At 40.2% G+C, this 24,204-nt stretch overlaps 2 protein-coding genes and 1 pseudogene across 5 annotated transcripts in view; 2 read left to right on the top strand and 1 right to left on the bottom strand.

The window, feature by feature from the left end:
- Window positions 1-9,659, bottom strand: part of REV3L (REV3 like, DNA directed polymerase zeta catalytic subunit) — a 178,244-nt gene extending 168,585 nt beyond the window's left edge. For 3 of the 4 annotated variants that reach the window (XM_070795488.1, XM_070795489.1, XM_019967201.2), the window contains exon 1: window positions 9,116-9,659. In XM_070795488.1, coding sequence (XP_070651589.1) covers window positions 9,116-9,254 — 139 coding nt within the window. In that variant the 5' untranslated portion in view covers window positions 9,255-9,659. The remainder of the gene's footprint in view (window positions 1-9,115) is intronic. The other variant, XM_070795490.1, reaches the window with a different exon arrangement.
- Window positions 9,253-24,204, top strand: part of LOC109563814 (uncharacterized) — a 55,208-nt gene continuing 40,256 nt past the window's right edge. Inside the window, exons 1-2 of the mRNA XM_019967200.2 lie at window positions 9,253-9,847; window positions 9,977-10,078. Coding sequence (XP_019822759.2) covers window positions 9,253-9,847; window positions 9,977-10,078 — 697 coding nt within the window. The remainder of the gene's footprint in view (window positions 9,848-9,976; window positions 10,079-24,204) is intronic.
- Window positions 18,070-18,590, top strand: LOC109563816 (large ribosomal subunit protein uL23 pseudogene; annotated as a pseudogene).

The raw sequence follows: 24,204 nt of genomic DNA, 5'->3' as shown, positions 1-24,204 counted from the left end.
TTAACACAATTTTACCCACAGTTTACTGTACCTCAACTCCCATTGTTTATTTCCTCTCTCATTCAGTATCACTGTGGTGTTAAAAAGGCAGTCAGGTACCAAAGTGACATACACCATCCCATGTTCCATATCTTAGTAAGTTTCCAAGTATTTCTCGGAAATATATAAGGCTAATGGCAACATCCTCTGAAGCCTACTTAAACCCAACCTACTTAAAAACTCATTTTCCACTCATTTTTAATTGAACAAATTCTAATCAAATCAAAAGACCAGAAAATGTTTAAGTACAGTACCAGAGGAACTCTGAAAGTTCTCCTGATCCATTGCCTTTCCCTTTGGAAATCTATATACATACAATTCTAGTATCAATTTTTATTTATATCTGTCCTAAATTTTTGTTATAGACTAATCTATAGACATATATGTTATAGACATTATTTTTTAAAAAGAGAGAGCTACAATCATCACAAAACAAATCCAGCTACAACCTAGTCTATGGGAAGAGTCTAAACACTATTGAACACAGTAGGCCCTCTGAGATTTCTAAACTGTGTACATGCTTTTTTTTTTTTTAAACAATTCCTCTAAACTTCTGTATGTTTGTCTTTCAATTATAACCAAGGCCTTTCCAATTATCAGATGTGGGGAGACAGTGTGAGGTAGTAAGAGCTGAGAGTCAAAATCCCCAGTTTTTAGACCCAGGCCCACACCAACCAATTATAGGATATAGGACACTAGACAAATCCTTGAGTTAATCTATCTAGACATCAGTTTCCTTTAAATAAAATGAAAGAATTTCACCAGAACAGTGTTTTCCAACCCCTTTCACATTGTAAATCATATTCATTCAGCACAATAGCCAATAAGAAGTCTTTGGAGGCATCAACATTGTGCTTGATGAGAAAAAATTATGTTTTCTTTATATAATTATGAAAGAAAATTAAACAAAGCTTGTAGCAACATGAATGGATTTCAAATCCAACCTTTTCCACATTAGGAACATTTCAAAATAACAATGATGCTTAATTTTTGCAGAACATACATATGCTATTAGGCAGTCACCTTGCAGCAAGCTAAATGGCACATCAGAAAATGGCTAAGAGGATCCAATACAGGCAAAGGTACAGACAAGACCTAGGCCCCAGAGCAACATCCTGCCACCCTATCCTTTCATCATCAGATGATGCTCTTTCGAGCACCCAGAGTACAAACTCCAGTAACAGTTCCATGATCCCTTCTCCATAAGAGGCAGCTACAGTCTCTGGTTGGCTGAAGCCGATTTCAAGTATCAATGGTAAAGCACTTTCTTTAACGTATTTAAAATACCAAATGGAGCAATAACTGCTGGTTGTGCTCATCATGGGGCTTCCTTGGTGGCTCAGATGGTAACGAATCTGCCGGCAATGCAGGAGACCCAGGTTCAATTTCTGGGTTGGGAAGATTCCCTGGAGAAGGGAATGACAACCCCACTCCAGTATTCTCACCTGGAGAATCCCAGGGACAGAATCCCAAAGGGAGCCTGGTGGGCTACAGTCTATGAGGTCGCAGAGAGTCAGACACGACTGAGCGACTAACACACTTGTGCTGTGCTCATGCAATCTGCTTAAGGAGCCCCACAGCCTGCCTTCAGACTCCACTCTACTAGGGTCTACCACCTCCAGAGAGCCACACAACATCAAGCGGAAGCTCTGAATTAGAAGACCTCTACTAAAACCTAAAATTAAACAGTACTGCAGTAATCATTTGACAACTAAATATTTACGACTACTATGACCTTATATTTTTGTTCTTCCTTACCAATTGTTGCAAGCACAACATAATCTAAAAAAATTAACTTTGAATAAATATCACATGCACATGGCAACAAACCTCCAAAAGTTACTGAAGAGTATACTTAAAAAAAAATCAGATTCCCACGTTTGTCCTGTAGGCCACCAGTTACCCTCACTGGAGGCAACCACTGTTGCAAAATTCTCATGTATCCTTTCAGATATATGTGTACATATATATACAATATATATTTATTTATAAATATATATTTATATTTATATATAAATATTTAACTTATATTATATATATATGTGTGTGTGTATATATATATATATTTTTTTTAAGCCACACAAATGGTAGCATACCACATATGGAGCCTTGCATCTTGCTTTTTTTCCTTTTAATATATCTTAGACATGGCACCAGAGCAGTACATATAGTACTGCCTCATCAATTTAAGGACTTGCCTAGTATTCCACTGAAGAGATACACCATAATTTACTTAACTACTGAATCACGCTTAGGTTATTTCCAACCTTTTGCAATGATAAACAATGCTGCCACAAATTTTCTTACATGCTCATTTGACACATACATAAAATCTTTTAAAGAATAAAATCCTTGAATGAAGTTGCTAGATCAAAATGTACATGAAAAAGAAAAGAAAGAATAAAAAAACAAGGGGAGAAACTCCCTGGCAGTCCAGTGGTTAGACCTCTGTACTTCCAGGGGCCTGGGTTCAATTCATGGTAGGGTAAGTTCCCACAACCTGCACAGTGCAGAACCCCCCTCCCTCCAAAAAAGGAAGACGAACTACCAAAATACATATGCATCTTAAATTCTGAAAACGACTTCCAAATTGTTTTCCATAGAAAATGAACATTTTATATTCCCACCAGCAATATGTGAGAATGCCCATTTCCCCTTCCTCTCATCCTCCTCAAGTTATACTGTATAATCAATCTTTTCTAATTAGGGATAAAAGGTATGTTGTAGTTTTAATTTACATCTTCATTATAATAAAATCACACATCTTTTCCTAAGAATTCTCTTTGTTCACTTTTTCTATTGGATTACTTTCTAGGAGCTCTTTGTATATTAAGAAGAAATTAGTCTTTTGTGAAAAGTGTACAAGTAAGCTTTACCAGTCTATTTCTATTTTAAGTTTATAATTTTTGTCTCTATATAGAATTTTACTTTACATTGTAAAACTCAGCAATCTGGCTTCAGTTCTGTACCATACTTTGAAAGGCCTTCACCATTCCTGCTACTGTTAAGTCAACTTTAGTCGTGTCCAACTCTGTGCGACCCCACAGACGGCAGCCCACCAGGCTCCCCTGTCCCTGGGATTCTCCAGGCAAGAACACTGGAGTGGGTTGCCATTTCCTTCTCCAAAGCATGACAGTGAAAAGTGAAAGTGAAGTCGCTCAGTCGTGTCCGACTCTTCGAGACCCCATGGACTGCAGCCTACCAGGCTCCTCCGTCCATGGGATTTTCCAGGCAAGAGTACTGGAGTGGGGTGCCATTGCCTTCTCCTTCACCATTCCTAGATTAAAATAATTATCTTACGTTTTTTGTTTGTTTCTACATTTAAATCTTCTGACTCACCTGGAAGCCAAGTTTTTACTTTTCCAGATAACTAAGTAGCTATTCCAACACTCAGTATTAAAGAATCTTCTTCCCTACTAATAGGAAAGGTAGCATCCATTATCATACACTTAAGTTCTTACACACAAGTCAATTTCTGACCTCTGCTCTATTTCATTGTGCTGTGTCAAGGACATGCTACACTGCAAAAAAATTTAAAATTTAAATCAGTTTACATATAAATATGTATAATAAAACCAGAAATTATTGGCTTTCTTTAATATAAGAATAATTCTGCAGTTCCTAAACTGTATTTATATAATCAAATTAAACACTTTCATCATGCAATCACATATTTTAGTTGATACTTATTTGGGAGCCCAATATCAAACTCAAGGCTTTTTCTCATGTTTCTGATAGTTTTTCCTTAATTTTGTATATATATTCTTTCCAAATTATAAAATAAATATATTCTCTGCTGAAAAATACAAACTACACCTCCTAGAGATAAGCAACCTTTATATTCCGGTGCATTTTTAATAAATTATTATTTCATAAACTGATTTTTCTCACATAATATATTGATAGCACTTTCCTGTATTATTTTATATTATACTTATATAATAATCATGAAAACATGATTTTAATGACAAATTCTACTAAATATGCCCAATTTATGTAACCACTTCTCGGTTGCTGAACATTTGGGGTTGTTCCCTGTTATGCCTATCATCTATTATTGATTAATTCTTGCAACAAATGCTTGAATTTCAAGCACTGTGGTAAGCAACCAACCATTGGCTGTATAATGGTGAGCAAAAATGAACACATTACCAGCATTTATGGAGGTAACTGGGAAAAACAAACATTAATCTCCTATGTATATAAAAATGACAACTACAGCAAGTGTTATGAAGGAAAGTTTATGAAGCTTTGAGAGTCTATGGTAGGGAAGGCTTCCCTGAGGAAAGATAAATTGGAGTTTAGGTGAAGGAAAAGGAAAAACATTCTAGGCAGAGGGAACAGCAGGTTCAAAGGCCTCATTGTGGGAGGAGCATGGCAAGAATAAGGGACTGAAATAAGGTCAATATGGCTGGAACATAAAGAGCAAGGCAAGAAGGACATGGCTCAAGCCATGACTGGATAGAGAGGCAGGGGCCAAACTGTGCAAGACCTTGTAAGACATGTAGACGCCACCACATAAGACATGTAGCTTTGTCCTTATCCTAAATGCAATGGAAAACTACTGAAGCTTACCAAGTAGTAGGGGGATATAATAAGGTTTGCATTTTGAAAAGATCTCTCTCATTACAGTGTAGAAAACAGATTAGAGGGGAACAGAATAGATTGGGGTAGGCCAAGATTAGGAGGCTATTGTTGTAATGCTAGTAGTTTAGACTAGGGTGGTGATGGATAATGAAAGAAATAGGCGGATTCAAAAGATAACCAGATTTTGTCAAAAGATTTACATTCGTAGACCAAAATCCCTAAAACTGAAATTATTGGGTCAAAAAGCATTTCAAGGATTCTGCTATGCATTGCCAAGCTACTGAGCCAAGACCAGTTTTCTTTTCATTTGTGAATTACCTTGTATCTGTTCCTCTATTAGAATTTTAAAATTCTTTTGAAATTCCTTTAAAATGACTTAATCCATACTTCCTTCATGAAGCCTTCCCTGACTCCCCTTTTGGCCTGCCAGGTGGTCACTGAACACATCCTCTGAGTCCTCACTTTGTCTTATACACATTTCTTTTATATTCCAATTGAACTATGTTTGAATTATGTTTACATGTCTATCATCTCTCCTACATTGTGAGCTTGTGGAGGGTAAAAGTTGTTCATAAGTTGTTCGTTTAAAAAACAGCTCAATATATGTACTAAGTTCTCATTAAGTGTTCACTGAATAAACTGAATCACATATTATAAGATTCCACTGTGTCCACAGATTTTAGAGGACTCCTGTTTAATAAGCTTCTGATTAACTTACGGGTTATTTAAGTCAAGCGTAACACAGAAACCTGATAAAATTTGGAACTCGGGCTTCAGATACATACTAAAGTGACTAATTTTGTTTGTGGTAAAACACTACATCTCAGTAGTGCTCCTGAAAAATCTTTCTAATATTTATATTCAATAGGCATTGTGTTATGTTAAAATATTGTTAAACGATTTAGCAAAAAAAAAAAAAAAGGCTATGAACAAACAAGACTTTTATTAGAGAAATTATTTGTCATCTAAGTTGTTGATAATTCATTAGCTAGAGGAAGACTGGGCAGGGGGTAGGGGGATGATGGCAGAGTTCCTTACAGTACTCTTAAAGTCAAGCAGCTCCCTCTATAGTCTGTTTGGCCTACTTTGTTTAATTACTTGCTTTGTGAACATCTCGCTCACACTCTTCTATTTACTCCTCCTCTGCATCTCAGCAGGGAAGCTTTTGAAACGATAATTCTGTTTTAAATTGATGCTGAGAAAACTGAGAAAGCTGTCTAAGCTCAACACGAAGTGAGTTACATCAGGCAACTAATAAGCAAGAGTTGGGATGTGGTAACTGGGCAGCTTCCCAGATTCACCTGAGTCAGTTCCTCATAGTAAAGCCCTAGGATTTTGAAGTGAAATCCCAGAACACTCACACCCATATTCAAATCTAAGTGAAAAAATAAAAAACGCTGTCTTGTACTGTAGTTAGGTATAACTTGGGTTCCCTCCACTAAAAAAGTTACCAAAAAGTTGTTAAATTGCTCAATACATTGTATGTCAAAACAATATTCAAGTCATTTTTAAATGAGTGAAAGAAAAGCAAAAGATGTTTTTGGGTTTTTAAAAATAATTCCATCACTTACATATAGAAAATTTAAGTGATTCTCTCAGGAACCAATATCCTCAACCAGCATGGGATTAAATCAGTCAGGAGTTACCATTCAAATCTGAATGTACCAGTTTTTAAAATACCTTTTCAAATTTCATCTTAAGATATGAGAGCTTTCAAACCTAATACACTAAATTTATTTCTTAAATTACTCAAATATGCCCTCAAAACATAGGACAATAGGAAGTCAACTGGACTGTTTTCTAAAGCAGAAAAATACTTTTCATGCAATAATAGAAAACTGAACTAGTAAAACTCTAATAAATGAATTGGTTCAAAATTTTATAATGTACATCTGAAACGGTCACTTTATTTGGAAGATTTCTTCTGCTGCTATTTTTCACAATTTCACTTGAAACGCAAACTCAGTTTAAAAACATTTTCTCCAAACCAACGTAAGGAATTGAGGATTCCCAAAATTAACTACTATATAGAAAAAACTTAATTTTATGAGTCTGTAACATAGATTTACCGTATTACAATTTTTCATTAATTTTACTAATTAGTAGATATATAAACAGTTTGTGATTTCAAACAATAAATCTGTTTTCATTAAAAATTCTAGCATTCAAACTAGAGAACCAAATTGACTTCTTTTTTATATTATTTTCAAAATGTATTTTACTAGGTGGCTGGACTGGTTTTCTTTGGGGAGACAATTCAGAAGCAGATAATAGGATAGTTTTTGTTTATGCTTATTAACATTAATTTTATGTGCTAGAAATGATGACTTGATTTCTGAAAGCTGTAAACTCTTAATGTATGCCAGTGACATCAAAATTTTTCACCTTTTGAGGAAACACAAAAATTTTATAGTAAACTCAATTCAATAATCCTACAACTTACAGTTTGAAATTCTCTGTATCAAGTTTTGTATCGTTCAATGTGTATACCAAAAAACTCTGATTTACATTATACATTTCAAGGTGTATTTTCTAAAATCCAGTTTTTTTTTTTTAAAGGGGGAGTGATGCTGGTAATCTATTGTAAGATGGCCAAGAGGAAAGAAATAAGTATTTCTTTCGTCTTTTTTTAATACTGAGAAACAAAAGTATACCATATTCTTTATTTTTTTAAGAATTTTTTTCATATAATAAAATTAGTACTAGCTCACAGTGAAATTTTTTTTCCACAAACAAAACTTGCCTATAAAACAAAGCTTGCAAATCACTCAAAGATACATATTTAATCATTAGTGTAGAAAAAAAAATTACATGTAGAAAAGTAACCCAAACCATATAAATTGTAATACCCAGTATATGCCACAGTATTATCACGTCCCCTGATAATTTCAAAATGTGGCTGAACAGAGTTATATCAACATCACAATCTTATTTTTCCTCTGTACCTGAAGTGAAAAAAACAACAACAGTATATTACACTGAAATTCCAATTAGAAATAAATACAGCACCACTATACTTAAAAGGGCAGAAAATCTATCCTTTAAAACATTTTATTGCCTCTATTCTCCAGCCTCTAAGTTTCAGGTGTTACACTTTCAACAAATGGTTAACAGCATTCAAATGCCCCAACTTAAAAACTCCATATAATCAAAAGCTTTGTCACTATTTTAAAAAGAAACATCAAATATCATTCTATCAAATCTCACTAACAACACTGAAATTTTTAACGACGAGAATTCACATTAAAAGATAACTGCTTAGAATGAGTGCTTGAGTTTGGAAAGTGCTATTATCTTGATAGCCCACAGGAAAACTGACTGTAGTAATAAGATGAATGGTGATTAGGGCAAGGAGCATCAAGTGGGAAATGCTATCTAAAATCCCATAGGGCAGTACATAGCTAGAGAGCATCTCTTTCTAGGAGGCAGCTCCATTATTTCACATAGGCAGTTCAAAGCGTGTAGAAAAGCAAAACAATTTAAAACCTTGCAAATCTGGCCGCTATCCTACTTACACTATCATAAATTCCCAAGAGCTTCTGAGAACGTAGCTTCTGTCTCCCCACCCCACTTGTTTGAAATAGTTTTTGAAAACAAAACAACCTATTAAAAAGCGTATTGTCTTAAACGTACGTGTATTTAAAATGCAATCCTACAACCCAGCATAGGGACATTTCTTTAATGCTTGCGTTGCTGGGCTTAGCTGTGGTTCTTATGAAATTGACGCTATTCAGTGGGATGTTTTACACTGGGCGACATAAACATGCATTTCCTACTTCCGCGGATACACACTTCCCTGAAAGCAACGCACCTGGGGGCGCAGCCCTGCCCCCAGACTCCTAGGCTTTACCTGAAACTCTAAGGAGTTACGACCTGCCCTCACAGCAGAACCACATGGTCACTTCAATGAGAAAGATTATCTGGCCCCAGGCGCCACTCTTCAGCCCACAGCATCTCCAGAAGGGGCAGAGGAGAGCGCTGCTAAGAAGAGGCGACGAGGAGCGACTGACAACAGAGCTGACACTTCCCTACTCCTCAAGCCGTTTCCATCAAGGGGCACTTGGGAGACGCAGAGGGTGTCCGAGGTCCCACCAGTCAACCACCTCAGAGAGTTGCCCTGCGCGCCCGCTCACGGAAGACATGGCGCGGCCACCTGACCCAGTCCTCCGGGGCGAGAGCGACGCCCGCTCCGCCTGCCCGCGCGACCCCGAGTGTGCGGACCCGGCTCCCGACCGCTGCACGCAGTGTAAACACTCGGCGCCCGCCGCCTCCCCGCCTGGGGTTGGATGGGGGGAGGAGGGGGCGGAACGCTCGCGCAGACCCACATTTTTGCGCCTCTTGTCATGCTCGGGAGGAAAAGGCAAGGAGGGCGAAGGGGAGGGAAGACGCAGCAGCGATCAGCCGAGAGGGCCGGCGCCGGCGGCGTGCGCGCGGCGGGGAGAGCTGCCCGGGCGCCCGCCGCTCCCGCCCGCTCCCCGCGCCCGCTTACCTGCCGGGGTCGCTCCGAAGATTCGCACCACCGGCACCTTCTTGACAGGGGCCTGGGTGAGGGGGGATTGGCAGATATCCAGCCCCTGCAGCGGGCTGGCCATGTAGTAGTCGGCAGTCACTATCCTCACTGAAAACATGTTTGCCGCCGCCGCCGCCGCCTCCTCTTCACTAGCGACCTGGCAACGGCAGCAGCAGCGGCGGTTCCTTCCGCAGCGGCGGCCCCACAGCAGCGGCGGCGGCGGCGGCGGCGGCGCCCCCTCCCCTCACACTCAGACACGGCGAGCCGCGGCGGCGGGCGGGGCGGCGTGGGCACTGCTGCCGCCGCCTCCTCAGGAGCACCCGGCGAAGGGCGACAGGGGAGAAGCCCTCGCGCTTTCGTCGGTGCTGCTGCTGGTGCTACCGCCACTGCCGCCGCCGCCGGGAATTACACGGGCTCCTCGGTCCCCGGCTGCAGCTCTTGTTGCCATGATGATGATGTCACGGACGCAACCACTGGGGGAGGGGAGAAGGGGTTGTGTGTGTGTGAGCGTGTGGGGCGAAGGGAGGGCCAAGAGTAGTTGGGGGAGGGGACACGGCGGGAAAGGGAGGGAGCGGGGCGGGCACCCGAGCGGGACACCCACGCGGGGGGCCGAGAAGGTGTTTTCTCCCCCCGCCCCCGGGCACGCCGCGAGGGCGGAGGCTGCAGGAGAGCCGGGCCCGCGCTGGGCACGGGGAATCGATGACTCGGCCGGTGGGCACGGCCACCTGGGGTGAGGGGCAGCGGAGGGAGGGGGCGGCGGAGCACCGATGTCATAGATGGGCTCGGAGGGCCCGGCGGGGAGGGGGACGCCAGTGTTCAGGGTCGTTTTTTGGCGGCTAGGCGGGATTGGCCGGAGCCGCGGCGATCGCGCTCGCCTCGCCGACCGCCATTTCACATCCTGCAGAGAAGGCGGGGGCAGCCGCGGAAACGGCCTTTTACAAGGTAAGAAAACCCGCCCGCAGGAGCGGGGCGGGGGGGGAAGGCGAGGCGCAGATCTCGTGCCGCCGCGGCCTCGCGGGAGGCGGGGGCGGCGGACCCAGCCGGCCCTTCTCAGGTAACGCCTCGGCCTCGCGCGTGGCCCAGGGGCGGCGCGAGGGGCGGGGGCGCGCGAGCGCGGGCTTCGGCCTATAAAAGGGCCGCCCCGCCGTTCCCTCCCGAACGTGCGAGACGCCGGGCCCCCTCCTCCTCCGCCGCCGCTCTGCAGTGTCTGCACCCGGCCGCTTAATGAGATTTATTCATGCTCGGCTCTGCTCATCTTTGCCAGGGGTTGGCAGATCCAGTGCACAGGGATTTCCCACAGCGGTGTTTTTCTCCCGCCCCTTTGCTTCCCTCTCGCCGTAGTATATATATCCTTCCTTGGTTTCGTCCCGGGGCCCGCAGGCTGCGTCCCGGGCGCGCGCCTGGACATGTAAGGACTTGTCAGTTCCCAGTGACCTCCCTCCTCCCCTCCCTTCCCCAGCGGAATATAGGATTAAGAGCCCTTCAGCGAAATTTTTGGCCAAAGAAAAAGGCCCATGAAAGTCACCGCATCAGATGTGGACTCCCAGTGTTACTCATTAATGGTTTGTGTGAGGGTTTACTAGCCTAAGGCCAGAAAGCAAAAGGGAAGGACCGTTAGACAGAACAACTAAATCCAAAAAGGAGGGGTGCGGTTGTGAAAGCGAGGGGGGAAAAGAGGGTAGTAAGCGATGCAGCTGGGTTGTCCATGATATTGGAACCGTTAGGTTTTTGTCTGACTTGGTCACTAACACTGGGCGTGACCTTGGACAAATTGGGTTTTTTTCGGGGCCTCAGTTTGCTCATCTGTGAAACGAGAGTTTTCCCTTAAAATTTTATAAGTTTCTTCCCAGCAAAATTATTTAAGCAGTAGACGGCAAAAACCGTGGTTTCAAGTTTGAAATATACCACTGAATTAGGACTTTTGACAGTCATTTTCAGTCTATCCAAATTAGAGATCATTCTTTCACACATGTATTTCCAGGTGTATTTTAATGGTTAATAGGTTGCTATATATTTGAAGTGTTGTGAGAGAGATCCTCGTTTGGAAATACTGTGGTTCTCAAAGTAGGAAAACCAGAAAGCTCAAAGGGACAGAGCACTGGTAAGCTGTCTGTAAATTCCATGACATACAATGCTAATAAGAATCTGTGCTCCAGGGAATTGGAGACTGATTACCACATGAAATTAGCCTGCGTTTTCAACCTCAGAGCATGATTATAAACATATCTTGCAAGATTTCTACTAATATCCAGAAAATTACCTAGTATTTTAAGAGGCAAAATCTCTTAAGTTGATTTAAGTTTTAGAAGGCAATGGAAGTGATTTTTAAAAAGGACTACCATACAAAATGCAATTTCTGGAAAAATATCTTGTACAAACTGAATATCAGATGCACAGTACCAGTGATTCTCACAGTATTCTATGCCACTAGAGTGTTCTTTAATATTTTGAAAAAAGATTTAATAGCTTGGCCCTTACTAAATCACATTTTTGAGGGATGGGACCTGGAAATCTGTATTGTTAGCAACTCCACCCACCACTGTTGTGGTTCTTCGGTAATATAAAATCATGAATGCCTGTACTATATTACAATCTAGTAAATCCATAAATATTTATACTATTCCTAACTAGAAAAAGGTAAAAGTGTTCTTGCCTGGGAAATCCCATTGACAGAGGAGCCTGGTGGGCTACAGTCCATGGGTCACAAGAGTTGAACACAATTTAGTGACTAAACAATTAGCAACCATCAAGTTCACAGATAAGCTATTTCTAGAAAATGTTTTCTTTCCTCCTACCTCTTAAATCAACATCATTTACTTTAAGAAAAGGCAATTGCAACCACCATTCAGATCCTTCTAGAACTCCAAGGAAGGAATGTTCACTCTTGAAGAAAAATATTTGCAGCATGAAATTAGGATATTGTGTCCAGTTGCATGTAATTAAATTAATGGTCAGATTGAAAGCCTGACAATACTTCCCTAATTAATCACTGTCAAATGTGTTTTATAAATATATTCTTCAGAGGTAAGAAAGAGCTCTGGACTCTTGAGTTAGAGAATGAAAAACCATCATTTACTAGGTAAATGAGTTTGGAAAGATAACTGTTTTGGGGGGGTTCTTTCCTCATCTATGAAATGGAGAATAATTCCTGTTTGAACTTTTATGGGATATTATATGACATAATGTATGTGAAAGTATCAAAATGAACTTTGACGTCCAGATATTTAACTCATCTGAAAACAGTAAAATCATTTGGAACTCTTACCTACATACAATATGAGAAATGCCGAAATTGAACTCTATACTCAATAACTGTAAAGCATCTTTTTTAGTTGTTACTGTTAAGTGACTATTTGCCAAATGATTTGAGATATAGTGAGAAAGCAGACATGTTTCCTGCTCTTAGAGGTTTTATAGTCTAGCATCACAGAAATGTATTACAGTCATATCAATGAACATTTGATCATCTCTTCTAGTTCACTGACCTATGCTCATCATGTCATGCCTTTAGTAAAAGCCTGCTCAGCCTTCTATACTAATACTGTTCAATGTCTATTAGCATCTGCCTCTTAGCAATTTATAATCTAGAACAGAAAGCAATGGATACCATAATTTTTTGGCAGATATTATAAGATGGCTTACTCAACACTTATCCAACCCCCTTCTAGCTTGCTTTTCTGTACTTTAGAAGTTAGAAAATTGTAAAATACTGTTTCAACACTGCCTTGCAACTAGAGTACTGGCATGGATAAGTGGTGTGCTGGTAAGTCATTAAGGATGGCTGGAGGAGGGGAAAGACCCTGATTTCTAGTACTGACCAATTTTCATTGTGTGAATACTCCCAATCTATCAAAGTGGTTTCACTGAATGGGGAGTTAGTTGGAGAAGAAGCTGACAATTACCAGCTAGCTTTGGCCTTTCACTCCATGCGACCTAGTTTCCAGCAATCAAATGCGCCCATTCAAGACATAGAACTGAAAATGAGCAACACAATGCCTCAGCTGCACTCAGGGCAATGGGATTTTCTGGCAAACACCATGGCAGAGGTGTCTGATTCTTCTGAGTAGCTGGGGAGGAATTCTGGCATCCGTTTTGGGAGTCATAGGTGCTGTGGCAAGTGGTGCTACGGTGGGTTTCTGCTAGAATAGCAATGTGATGTGGGATGAATGTTCTTCCTGGGGTGGTTTTTTTCTGGATGTTGTTTCTAGCGATGTATTGTTTGGTCCTCTCAGAGATCTATGAGCTAAGTACTATCCTTTAATCCCTTGCTGCTTAAACTAGCTCAGTCACAGTCAGCTACACAGTTTTTTGAGCCCAGAGCAAAATGAAAAATGTAGGGCCCCTGTTCACAAAGCAGGAAAAAAATTGCCATTACATGTACTGAAAATATAAGGCTTTTTCTTTCTTTTGTCATCTCTCCCTCAACTTGTCGTGCTGTTTTTTTAATTTGTGTTTTAATGACATTCTGAGTATATAAAAATTAGAATTTTAGATTATTAGGATGAATTTTATCATTTATCTTTAATTGTGCAGTGCCATTTATAGATGCAAATATAAGAGCATTTAACTCATACACAAAATCACCAAAATTACACAGTTCATATTTTGTAGTTTGTACATCCCACAAGCATGTATTTTGTGCTTTTCAGAGCAGTGTAAATACAGCATACAATCATCTCAGCTGTTTTTCTTTCCCTTCTTGATATGAGCACAGCCTAGTAAGGAAGGACTGAACTGAAAGTAACTATGGGTTGCCCTATCTTTCCCCTTCCTTCTGTGTCATCATTTTCAGTGAAAATAGTCATACAGGAAAGTAACACACACAAGAAAGGATATGATAGAGTTATTTGGTCACGTGTGTGTCTTAGGATGCCACTGTCTTCTTTCTGTACCTGACACAACTTCTGGTTGAAATGGAAAGCATTGCCTCTTAGAACTGTCAGTGCCTCCACTAAATCAGTCACTAATGTAACATGCTTGCCTTGTAGCCACTTTGTAACTCTCTGAGTTCCTGTACTACTTAGGTTCATCATAATCCTTGTGAGGCATTATACTGATGTATGCAAACTGGGTATAAGGAAAAAGACAAACAGGTTGCCTCCTCTACTTGCCTGTATGATCCATTGTACCACTGACTTCTTTTATAAAACAGACATTCAAACATAAAAGTATTAAGATTTTCAGCATGGTAACTGCAGAGCATTAAACCAAGCAGTGGACCCTGTATGACTGCACAGTTTGCATGCCCATGAAGTTGACCCTGAGCTCAGTGTTTCTCAAGGGGGATTCTCCTGATATTTTGGATGAAACAATTCTTTATTGTACAGGATATTTAACATCCCTGACCCCTGGGCACTACATTCCGCTGTGATAAAAATGCCCCCATATATTTCTAAATGCCCCCAAAGAGGAGTTACTTCTGTCTACTGAACTCCTGGAGTGGACTCTGCTGTCTGCAGCTAGGAACCATGATCATTACAGATCTAGGAAAGGTCACGTGCAATTTTTGCTTTGGATTCGCAAGCAGAGCAAAATACAGAGTTGAGTTTAAAAGATTTCAAAATTCTCATACCTGGGAGAGCAGAATTGTGGTGATCTTTTTTTCCCATTGTCAGACAAATAATACGAATGACCTTTGTGATGAAGCAAACATTTGGGAATGAAAATTTAAAGGGGACCAGTGAATTTTATGTGTCACTTGCATATAAATGGTAGTTGATCTTTTCTAAGGGAAATTTTTACTCAGTCCTTCATAGTGTCTGGTCTCTATGAAACCATGATGGAAAAGAAACTCATTTCCTCCCGGAAGGGATTTAGAAGAACTAAGTAAATATAGCAAACTCTGGAGACAGTTGCCATCGACTGCTCACTCTCTGAAAAAGATTTCATGCAGGTTTCCCCCAATTTATTCACAGCAGCCATCTGGGTATAAGATAGGTACATAAATATGTATTGCCTGAATGATTAATAAAATATTTTTTTATAAAAGAATGGAGTTTTATGTCTCTTCTTTAAAAAAAAAAACTGAAGGACAGTAAAATTAATCATTGTGGTGAGAGCTGAATTTCTCTCTGTTCTTATCTTTTTAACCAGTTAATCTTTTCAGTCACAGGGAGAAACAGAACTTTCAGAAAACAACTTTCAACTCTTCTACTTCCATAAATTAGCAGTAGTAGTTTTAAGGGAGAGACCAATGAGCCTATAAATTAAAGAAGATGTTTGAGAAACAAAAAGAAGCTTTCAAAATAGAGTAATATTAGAACTGATGCTTGTGCTCTCCAGGACCCTCATCTAAATTACATATCCAGAACTAATATTGGGGCATTTCCAATGGATTATGCCTAGGCCGGAAAAAACCAAACCTATATAATAAGTAAGGTTAGTTTAAGTTCTCAGTTTAATCAAAATACAAAATCTTACCAGCAAATGTCTGTGGACATATCTCAGGGTAGTTTTCCCTGGCCCCAAAGTCCCCACTGCACAGCTTAAATCACACTCCAGGAGAACTTCCACTAATTGTTATTGACAGTGAACTCTCCTGGGTTTTGATCCTCAATTTACATCCCCTTTCCAAGAGCCAGGAGAGCCTATTTACTGTCAGATGTGTAGGTCACAGACCAACACTTGTGTTTCCTTATTTCAGTAAAATATGTTTCTCTAATCTTAAAGATTTGAAATGTTCAAATCAGTTCAGTCACTCAGTCGTGTCCGACTCTTTGTGACCCCATGAATCGCAGCACGCCAGGCCTCCCTGTCCATCACCAACTCCCGGAGTTCACTCAGACTCACATCCATCGAGTCAGTGATGCCATCCAGCCATCTCATCCTCTGTCGTCGTCCCCTTCTCCTCCTGCCCCCAATCCCTCCCAGCATCAGAGTCTTTTCCAATGAGTCAACTCTTCGCATGAGGTGGCCAAAGTACTGGAGTTTCAGCTTTAGCATCATTCCTTCCAAAGAACACCCAGGGCTGATATCCTTCAGCATGGACTGGTTGGATCTTGAAATGCATAGGAAAGAAAATATGAAAAAGCATAAAATATAGGACATTCAATCCCACCCAAAGGCAGTTATGATTAACATTTTAGTCCATTTTTTCCCTAGAAAATTTTTCAATAAATACTTTACATAATGGAAATACTCTCTTGGGTTCTTTTTTTCACTTTACATTGAGGCAGAAACATTTTCCATGCAAATGAGAATTCTTTGTATACATTATTCTAATGGATGCAGAATACACTGTGTCAGGGACTTAACAATAGCTTCCATTTTCCTACTGTTGGTCAGGAACAGAATGTTTCAAATATAATGTTATAAATATCACAGTGATTAGCTCCATTTTGGATCCTACTCTTAACTTTGCAGTAATTTACTGTTTATTATTTGACAGGAGCATCAGTTCTCCATACATGCCATGTTCTTCCTCTCCAAAGAAGAGAGAACTGTATGTGATTTTCTTTCTGCCTGGTTTGTTCGTTCACTCTCCACCTCTTTTCCCTAGTTAGTTTACTGTTTAAATTTCAGGTCAAAGATCACTTATGGAGGGCTTCCCAAACTCTGTATTTGATTATGTTTCTCTGTTACACACTCTAATTGTACTGTGTGTTTTTTTTTTCCATAGCACTTACCTCTGGTTGCAATAACCCATTCATTTGTGTATTATTTAATTTTTGTTCCCCCCACCCCCGACCCCAACTAGAATACTACAATCATTATCTGGATAAGCAGTGGTTATAATGCTGTTATAAACACAGGCCAATTAATGTGATCTCATGCGTTATCACTGATAAAATGGGTTAAAGCTTGAGGTTGAAATTAGTCCAAAAATACTTAGGTGCCAGTTATTATGCTAGGTACTAGGAATATAGAAGTGAAAGAGACAGGCATGATTTCAGCCTTCATTCTTATAGTCTAGTGCAGGGTTAAGCAAAGTTTTCCTATAAAGGGACAGATAAATTTTAGGTTTTTCAGGCCATATGGTCTCTCTCACAAACTATTCAACTTTGCCACAGAAACACAACAACAATCATGATTCACACATATATGAAAGAGTGAATTCCAATAAAACTTTATTTAAAAAACAGGCAGTGGGGCTGGATTTGATCCATGAGCTATTGCTTACTGATCCCTGGTCTAGTGGAAAAGACAGCTATTAAACAGATCATTTGAGATGACCAAATACTTCAGAAGAACAGGGTGCCATTCTCACATGGCAAAGCTGTTCAACTTAGTCTAGAGAGAAGCTTAAAGACTTTCTTGAGAAATATGACTCTAAGTTAATATTTAAGGAGGAAGAGGAGTTACCTGGGTAACAGTAAGGGTAACAATAGGGACCTTCCTGTGTCAGTACATGCTTAAAATGAGAAGCAAGATTTTTCATAGGTAGTAATGACACAAGTTTAGCTGTTTTCTCCTGGTCACCTATATTAAGCGTGTATTTTATTCCTTCTAAGCATTTTGTATTGTTTTAACTTTTTGTTAACTTCTTGTTGATATCTATAAAGTCCTGTATTAGATGCCGAGGGTGATTCAAAAAATGTAAGACCTAGCTCCGTGCTAAAGTATTATGTAATTGAGCAATAAATTGTAGGTTTCTTGACATTTTGACATTTCCTTTTTTTCCTTGCACAGTATTACACATATGGTTGGTACTGCAGAAATAATTTTCCCCTGCCCTCTTCATTGCACCATTTGCTGACAAAATGGTGTCCAATATAGCCACTTCTGTATGACTTGGACAAAACTTGCTGGTCTCTGAAGCAGACAATATTCTGAAGGCATCAATAACAGTAATTTCAGCTTGTTGAAGGCAGGGGTTGTTTGTGTAAAGGTCAGCCTGTTGGTAAATAACATGCCAACCTGTTCCTTCAAGATTGTAACAAACCTTTGTGTGTGTGTGTTTATATCTTTAAAAAAAGTTTTTTTAAAAAAGAGTAGTGGGCTTTTCATGAAGATGGCGCCGAAGGCGAAGAAGGAAGCCCCTGCTCCTCCTAAAGCTGAAGCCAAAGCAAAGGCTTTGAAGGCCAAGAAAGCAGTGTTGAAAGGTGTCCACAGCCACAAAAAAAAGAAGATCTGGACGTCGCCCACCTTCCGGCGGCCCAAAACACTGCGGCTCAGGAGGCAGCCCAAATACCCTCGGAAGAGCGCCCCTAGGAGAAACAAACTTGACCACTATGCCATCATCAAATTCCCCCTCACCACCGAGTCAGCCATGAAGAAAATAGAAGACAACAACACACTGGTATTCATTGTGGACGTCAAGGCCAACAAGCACCAAATTAAACAGGCTGTGAAGAAGCTCTATGACATTGACGTGGCTAAGGTCAATACTCTGATCAGGCCTGATGGAGAGAAGAAGGCATATGTTCGACTGGCTCCTGACTATGATGCTTTGGATGTTGCCAACAAAATTGGCATCATCTAAACTGAGTCCAGCTGGCTAATTCCAAATATAAAAGTTTTCACTATAAAAAAAAAAAAAAAGAGTAGTGGGCAGCAGCAGCAGTGGGAAACTACCCAGAGGTCTCACCAGATGTTTTCAAACCAGAACTAGGGCAGTTGAGTTGTAATTTGTTTTTAAAACATTTACTTCCACAAATTTATGACAGAACTGAGGTGTGTTTTTTTTGTTGTTTTTTTGTTTTTGCCTAAACTAGCAAGTAATTTCATTTTCCATTCGACTTTAGCAGACCTAGCCTTAGGATAAAAATACGGGACTTCCCAGATGATCCACTGAGACTCCACTCTCCCGATTCAGGGCCCTGGGTTCGATTCCTGGTTGGGGAACCAGATCCCACATGCCACAGCTAAGATCAAAGACCACGCATGCTGCAGCTAACACTCGGCACAGCTGAATATTTTTCAAAATGTGAAGCAGAGGTTCTTGCCAAGTTTAAAAGTACAGCAAAGATTAGTCTTAAGAATGAGGGGAAACATTACTCATTTTTCTTAAGCTGCTGCTTCTGCATTAATATGAACTGTTCTTAACTGAAAACTCATATAAATAAGAAGAAATATACCTTTCTAGAATATCCAGTCCCCTGTACTAAGCATATCCAGGGTCTTTCAAAACTTAATTTATTAATGACCGTGACACTTGGCTACATCTTCCTCTTTACCTGCGTTCCTGCCCTCATCCTGAGAAAATTCATCACCCAAAGAGACAGCTTCCTAGCACCAACCTCAGAGTTCCTTGATGTGATCTTCAGCCTCTCACTTCTGTTGCCACATTGAGAATCTCGTCATACACCCAATATGTTTCTCCTCTGACTTCAGAAATATAGACTTCACATCTGGCCAGAACTTTCATCCTAACTTCTTTCATCCAGAACTTTCATCCTAACGGCAATTCTCAGTTCCCTGATATCTCATTTCCAGTGCTCTTCCCAACTCCGCTGCAGCCTCTACCTTCTCAGGTTTCTCTGAGTTGGGAACTCCATTCCAGAGACTTCACATCTTTCTCCCTATCAGCCTTCTGCCTTCACTTCTTTTGTCTCCTGCTGCGTTCTGTTTTAAATTATCACTCTTGCCAGGAACCATGTCTCCTTTGCTATGTTGCCTTGGTATCACCTGGGAAAACACCAGTTTAACTAGGTGTCTGCTCCCAGGTTGCTGAGTGCACCCAGATAGAGAAAAATAACTGCTGTGCATATTGGCACTTCAGTTCAGTCGCTCAGTCATGTCCGACTCTTTGCGATCCCATGGACCACAGCATGCCAGGCTTCCCTGTCCGTCATCAACTCCGAGAGCTTGTTCAAACTCATATCCATCGACTTGGTGCTGCCATCCAACCATCTAGTCCTCTGTCATCCCCTTCTCCTCCTGCCTTCAATCTTTGCCAGCATCAGGGTCTTCCAGTGAGTCAGTTTTTTGCATCAGGTTTCCAGAGTATTGGAGTTTCAGCTTCAGCATCAGTCCTTCCAATGAATATTCAGGACTGATTTCCTTTAGGATTGACTGGTTTGATCTCCTTGCAATCCAAGGGACTCTAAGAGTCTTCTCCAGCACCACAATTCAAAAGCATCAGTTCTTCGGTGCTCAGCCTTCTTTATGTGTTCAACTCTCACATCCATACATGACTACTGAAAAAACCATAGCTTTGAGTAGACAGACTTGTCAGTGCAATAAATTCACCTTTATTGGTAACGCTGAATTGTCACTTTGTCGGTAACACTAAATTCAGGACCTCCAGTCCTGACTAGATCATTCTCTATCCATACTATTGGGAAGAGAATGTTTTCTTTATAATGTATTAGTCTCTACCCATCTGAACCTCGTGCTTCATAAACCAAGATACAATATTATAAATTCTTTGTATACCCAAAAGTAGTATTAGGCTGAATCATTTCAATTACATTAACCTCTTTCTGATCCTCAAATTTAGCTTTTGTACTTACTTTCCTGTTTTACTTTATAGTTTGGGGTCTTGTCTATCCAATAAGGTAAATTTTTAGTGTTTTTAAAATTAATATTTGAATAGTCAAAAAGAACAGTCTCAAACATTATGGAATGAAATGATAATGGAAGGGAAATCACTACTATGATCCTTACCCTTTTAGAGGCAAATCCAAGTAGTCTCCAGTTGTAACTTGGGGCCAGAGGCCTAAGGCTCAGCTCACTTGATTCATTTTATTCTTGCCTTTCCCAGCTTCCCCTTTCCATCATTTCTGATCCCACAAATTTCTAAGAACACACTCCCTTTCCCCCTGAAGTAGGAGGGAAAGCAGTGCTGCATGGATGGGCAACAGCAATGTGTATGTTTGTACATATACTTGTTTATTGAGTGGCAGCATGGTTAAGAATTCAGACTCTACAACCCAGCTTCCCTAGGTCCCTGCTCTGTGATTTTGGGCAGATTACTTTCTGTACCTCAGTTCTCCCGTCCATGATATACAGATGATAATACTAAGTTCCTACCTCACAGAGTGATTGTGAGGATTGAATTGTTTTAGTTACTAAGTTGTATCCGATTTTTTTGCAACCCTGTAGATGGAGCCCACCAGGCCCCTTTGTCCATAGGATTTTCCAGGCAAGAATACTGGAGTGGGTTGCTCTGCCTTTCTCCAGGGGAATCTTCCTGACCCAGGAATTGAACCTGTGTCTCTTGCATTGGCAGAAGATTGAATTATGTGTTTTAAATGAGTTAATACCTTAGAACTGGTAAGCACCCAGTAACTATACGCTATTATTCATAACTTAGAATAATAAATTATTCATTGGGAGGACTGATGCTGAAGCTGAAGCTCCAATACTTTGGCCACCTGATGTGAAGAGCCAACTCACAGGAAAAAACCTTGATGTTGGGAAAGATGGAGGGCAGGAAGAGAAGGGGGCGACAGAGGGTAAGATGTTTGGATGGCATCACTGACACAATGTACATGTTTGAGCAGACTCAGGGAGATAGTGAAGGACAGGGAAGCCTGGCGTGCTGTAGTCCATGGGGTCACAAAGAGTCAGACACAACTGAACAACTACACAACAACAATATTAGTAATAATTAGAGCTTCTTTATTACCTGAAATACACTTCATTAAGAAATGGTGGAAAGGGGAAGCTGGGAAAGGCAAGAATGAAATGACTCAAGTGAGCTGAGCCTTAGGCCTCTGGCCCGGAGTTATAACAACTAGAGACTACTTGGATTTACCTAAAATATATTCATTAAGAAGAGAACAATGATGAAAGCTGGGAGCTATTAAAATTCCATTGATTGAACATAACAAATAGAGTTTTAGAATTGCAGAGACCCATGAAATGGTTTAGTCCTTTGGTTCTTAACCCAGTAATATGTATCAGGATCACCCATGAAGTATTGTAAAGTCACACTTACCCAGACTGTCCCCTCTCACATCTACCATGAAGTATTGTAAAGTCACACTTACCCAGACTCTCCCCTCTCACATCTACCAAGTCAGAAATACCAAGTTCTAATGCCTCTTCCTCTAAAGAACCGTTAAGCTAATTCAGGTCTTTAGATTTTATGATGAGGAAATTTGAGATTTAGAATAAGTAACTTGCCTAAAACTCCAAAGAGTATGTGGGATCCACCTAGCTCTTTGGTAAGTCATCTTCCTATTCTTTTATGTTGTTTGCCAAATACTGACTTTTAAAGAAATTAATATGGGAGTTTATCCTTGTCTCAGCAATATCAGAAAGGATAATATAGGTCTTAAAAGTATACTTTTTCAGCATTTAATTCAAAACAAAATTTATTTTACAATTCATGCCAAGGACTACTGCATGTTTACAATAGAATTTAAAGTGAATTTTGCTGTGCATTTCATGTGGACATTAGTTTTTGCCACCATGCTTGCTGCTAATTAGTATAAGAAAACACTGTGTGGCAGAGAGCTGCTCCACTCAGCCACACAGGCTGACAGGCAAACAAAACAAGCGCTTGATAAGGAAAGGTAGCTGTCGGCATTAAACTCTTTAGAGCTCTCAATAATAAAATAGGCCTTTCTGATAATTAGGATTTTTTGTTTTATGTTAAAAAAATTTTTTAAACCTTTGTGAAACTTCTTAGAATTTTCCAGGCTGAGAACAGTCAATGTAGGAAAATCAGTGGTTATTAGGGTCGTGTTTTTCAGTAACTAACTCATGTCCAACTCTTTGTGATCCAATGGACAGCAGCGCACCAGGCTTTCCTATTTGTCACTTATTAGGTACCATTTTCTTATTGTAGCTTTTAAAAATCTAAAAAATATAGCAAAATTTTTTTTCTGAATTTTTGTATTTGATATTGAGTACTATATTATATCTCTTAAAAATGTTTTTCTCTATCCATAATATAAAGGAAAAAAATACATTAGAACTTGTATGTAATCTTGTGCAAAACTATGAAATTAAGGAGATAAGGCAGAAGCAAGAAAATGGAGCTCAAATTAAATCTCTCAAAATTGATTTATATTTCACTATGTTTGCAATTATAAATTTATTTCCATGTATGTGTTTCTTTGCTAGAAATGATAAATGGCTGCCACCCCAACTTCTGATTCTTAGGCAACTCCATTCTACCAACAAACCACTCATTTTGATTTGGTAAGTGCTATGCATAAGCCCCTAAAGAAGTCTACTATCCCGGATCCCCATCCACTTGTTATTAACCTATTATTTTTTCTACTTTCCTTTGCCTTACTCCATACCATTTGCTCTACACATTGTCTCAGGTTTGGCCTTTGGATCTTTTTAATTGATGTTTGTGTTTGGCCTCCTGGCATCTGACTACAACCTGATCATCTTTGGTTTTAGACTCAGCTTCTAGTTCCGAACACCAAGACTTACATCCCTTGATTCCAGCAGTTCAGGAATTCCTGATGCAGCCACTGGCTGCTTTCTATAAGGGATCAGTACCAAACACTAGCCCCATATTATAAACATCCATTTATGTAACAGATTATAATCACCACTACTATGTGTAAGACACAGGAGTAGTTTCTGGGAAATACAGAAAATTAAGTAGTAATAGAAAGCTTCTTAATGCTCTTTAAATCCGGTAAAACAAATAACACAAGCTTATAATGAAGTTTAAGATAGTATGTGTTTAACTCATGAAGTATTTATACAAACAAGACATTAGTTTGAAAAAGTTCCAAATAGAAAGATCCTTAACTCGGGAGTTAACAGGTATGTCGTACAAGAGGGCATGTCCAAAAGAACCTGAAATGTGAGTCATGGATTAAAAAAGGTTAGGAACACTGACTTCCCAGGTGGTGCTAGTGAGTGGTAAAGAACCTGCCTGCAAATACAGGAGGCATAAGAGACCCAGGTTTGATCCCTGGGTTGGAAAGATCCCTTGGAGAAGGGCATGGCAACCCACTCCAGTATTCTTGCCTAGAGAATTCCATGGACAGAGTAGCCTGACGGGCTATAGTCCATGGGGTCACAAAGAATCAGACACAACTGAAGCAACTTGGCACACACACACATACTGACACATTTTACCTAGACTTTGAAGGTAGGGTAGGGTAGAGTATACACCATGGGACAAACACGTTTCAAAAAGTGGAACCAAACCGATAAGAACAGAAAAGGGTTTATTGAGAAAAACTTGTTTGTCTAGACAAGATTGACAG

This window comes from Bos indicus, chromosome 9 (genome assembly GCF_029378745.1).
Source record: "Bos indicus isolate NIAB-ARS_2022 breed Sahiwal x Tharparkar chromosome 9, NIAB-ARS_B.indTharparkar_mat_pri_1.0, whole genome shotgun sequence".
Taxonomy (NCBI): Eukaryota; Metazoa; Chordata; class Mammalia; order Artiodactyla; family Bovidae; genus Bos; species Bos indicus.
The sequence above is the reverse complement of the archived record's forward strand: the minus strand, read 5'-3'. Positions and strand labels throughout refer to the sequence as shown.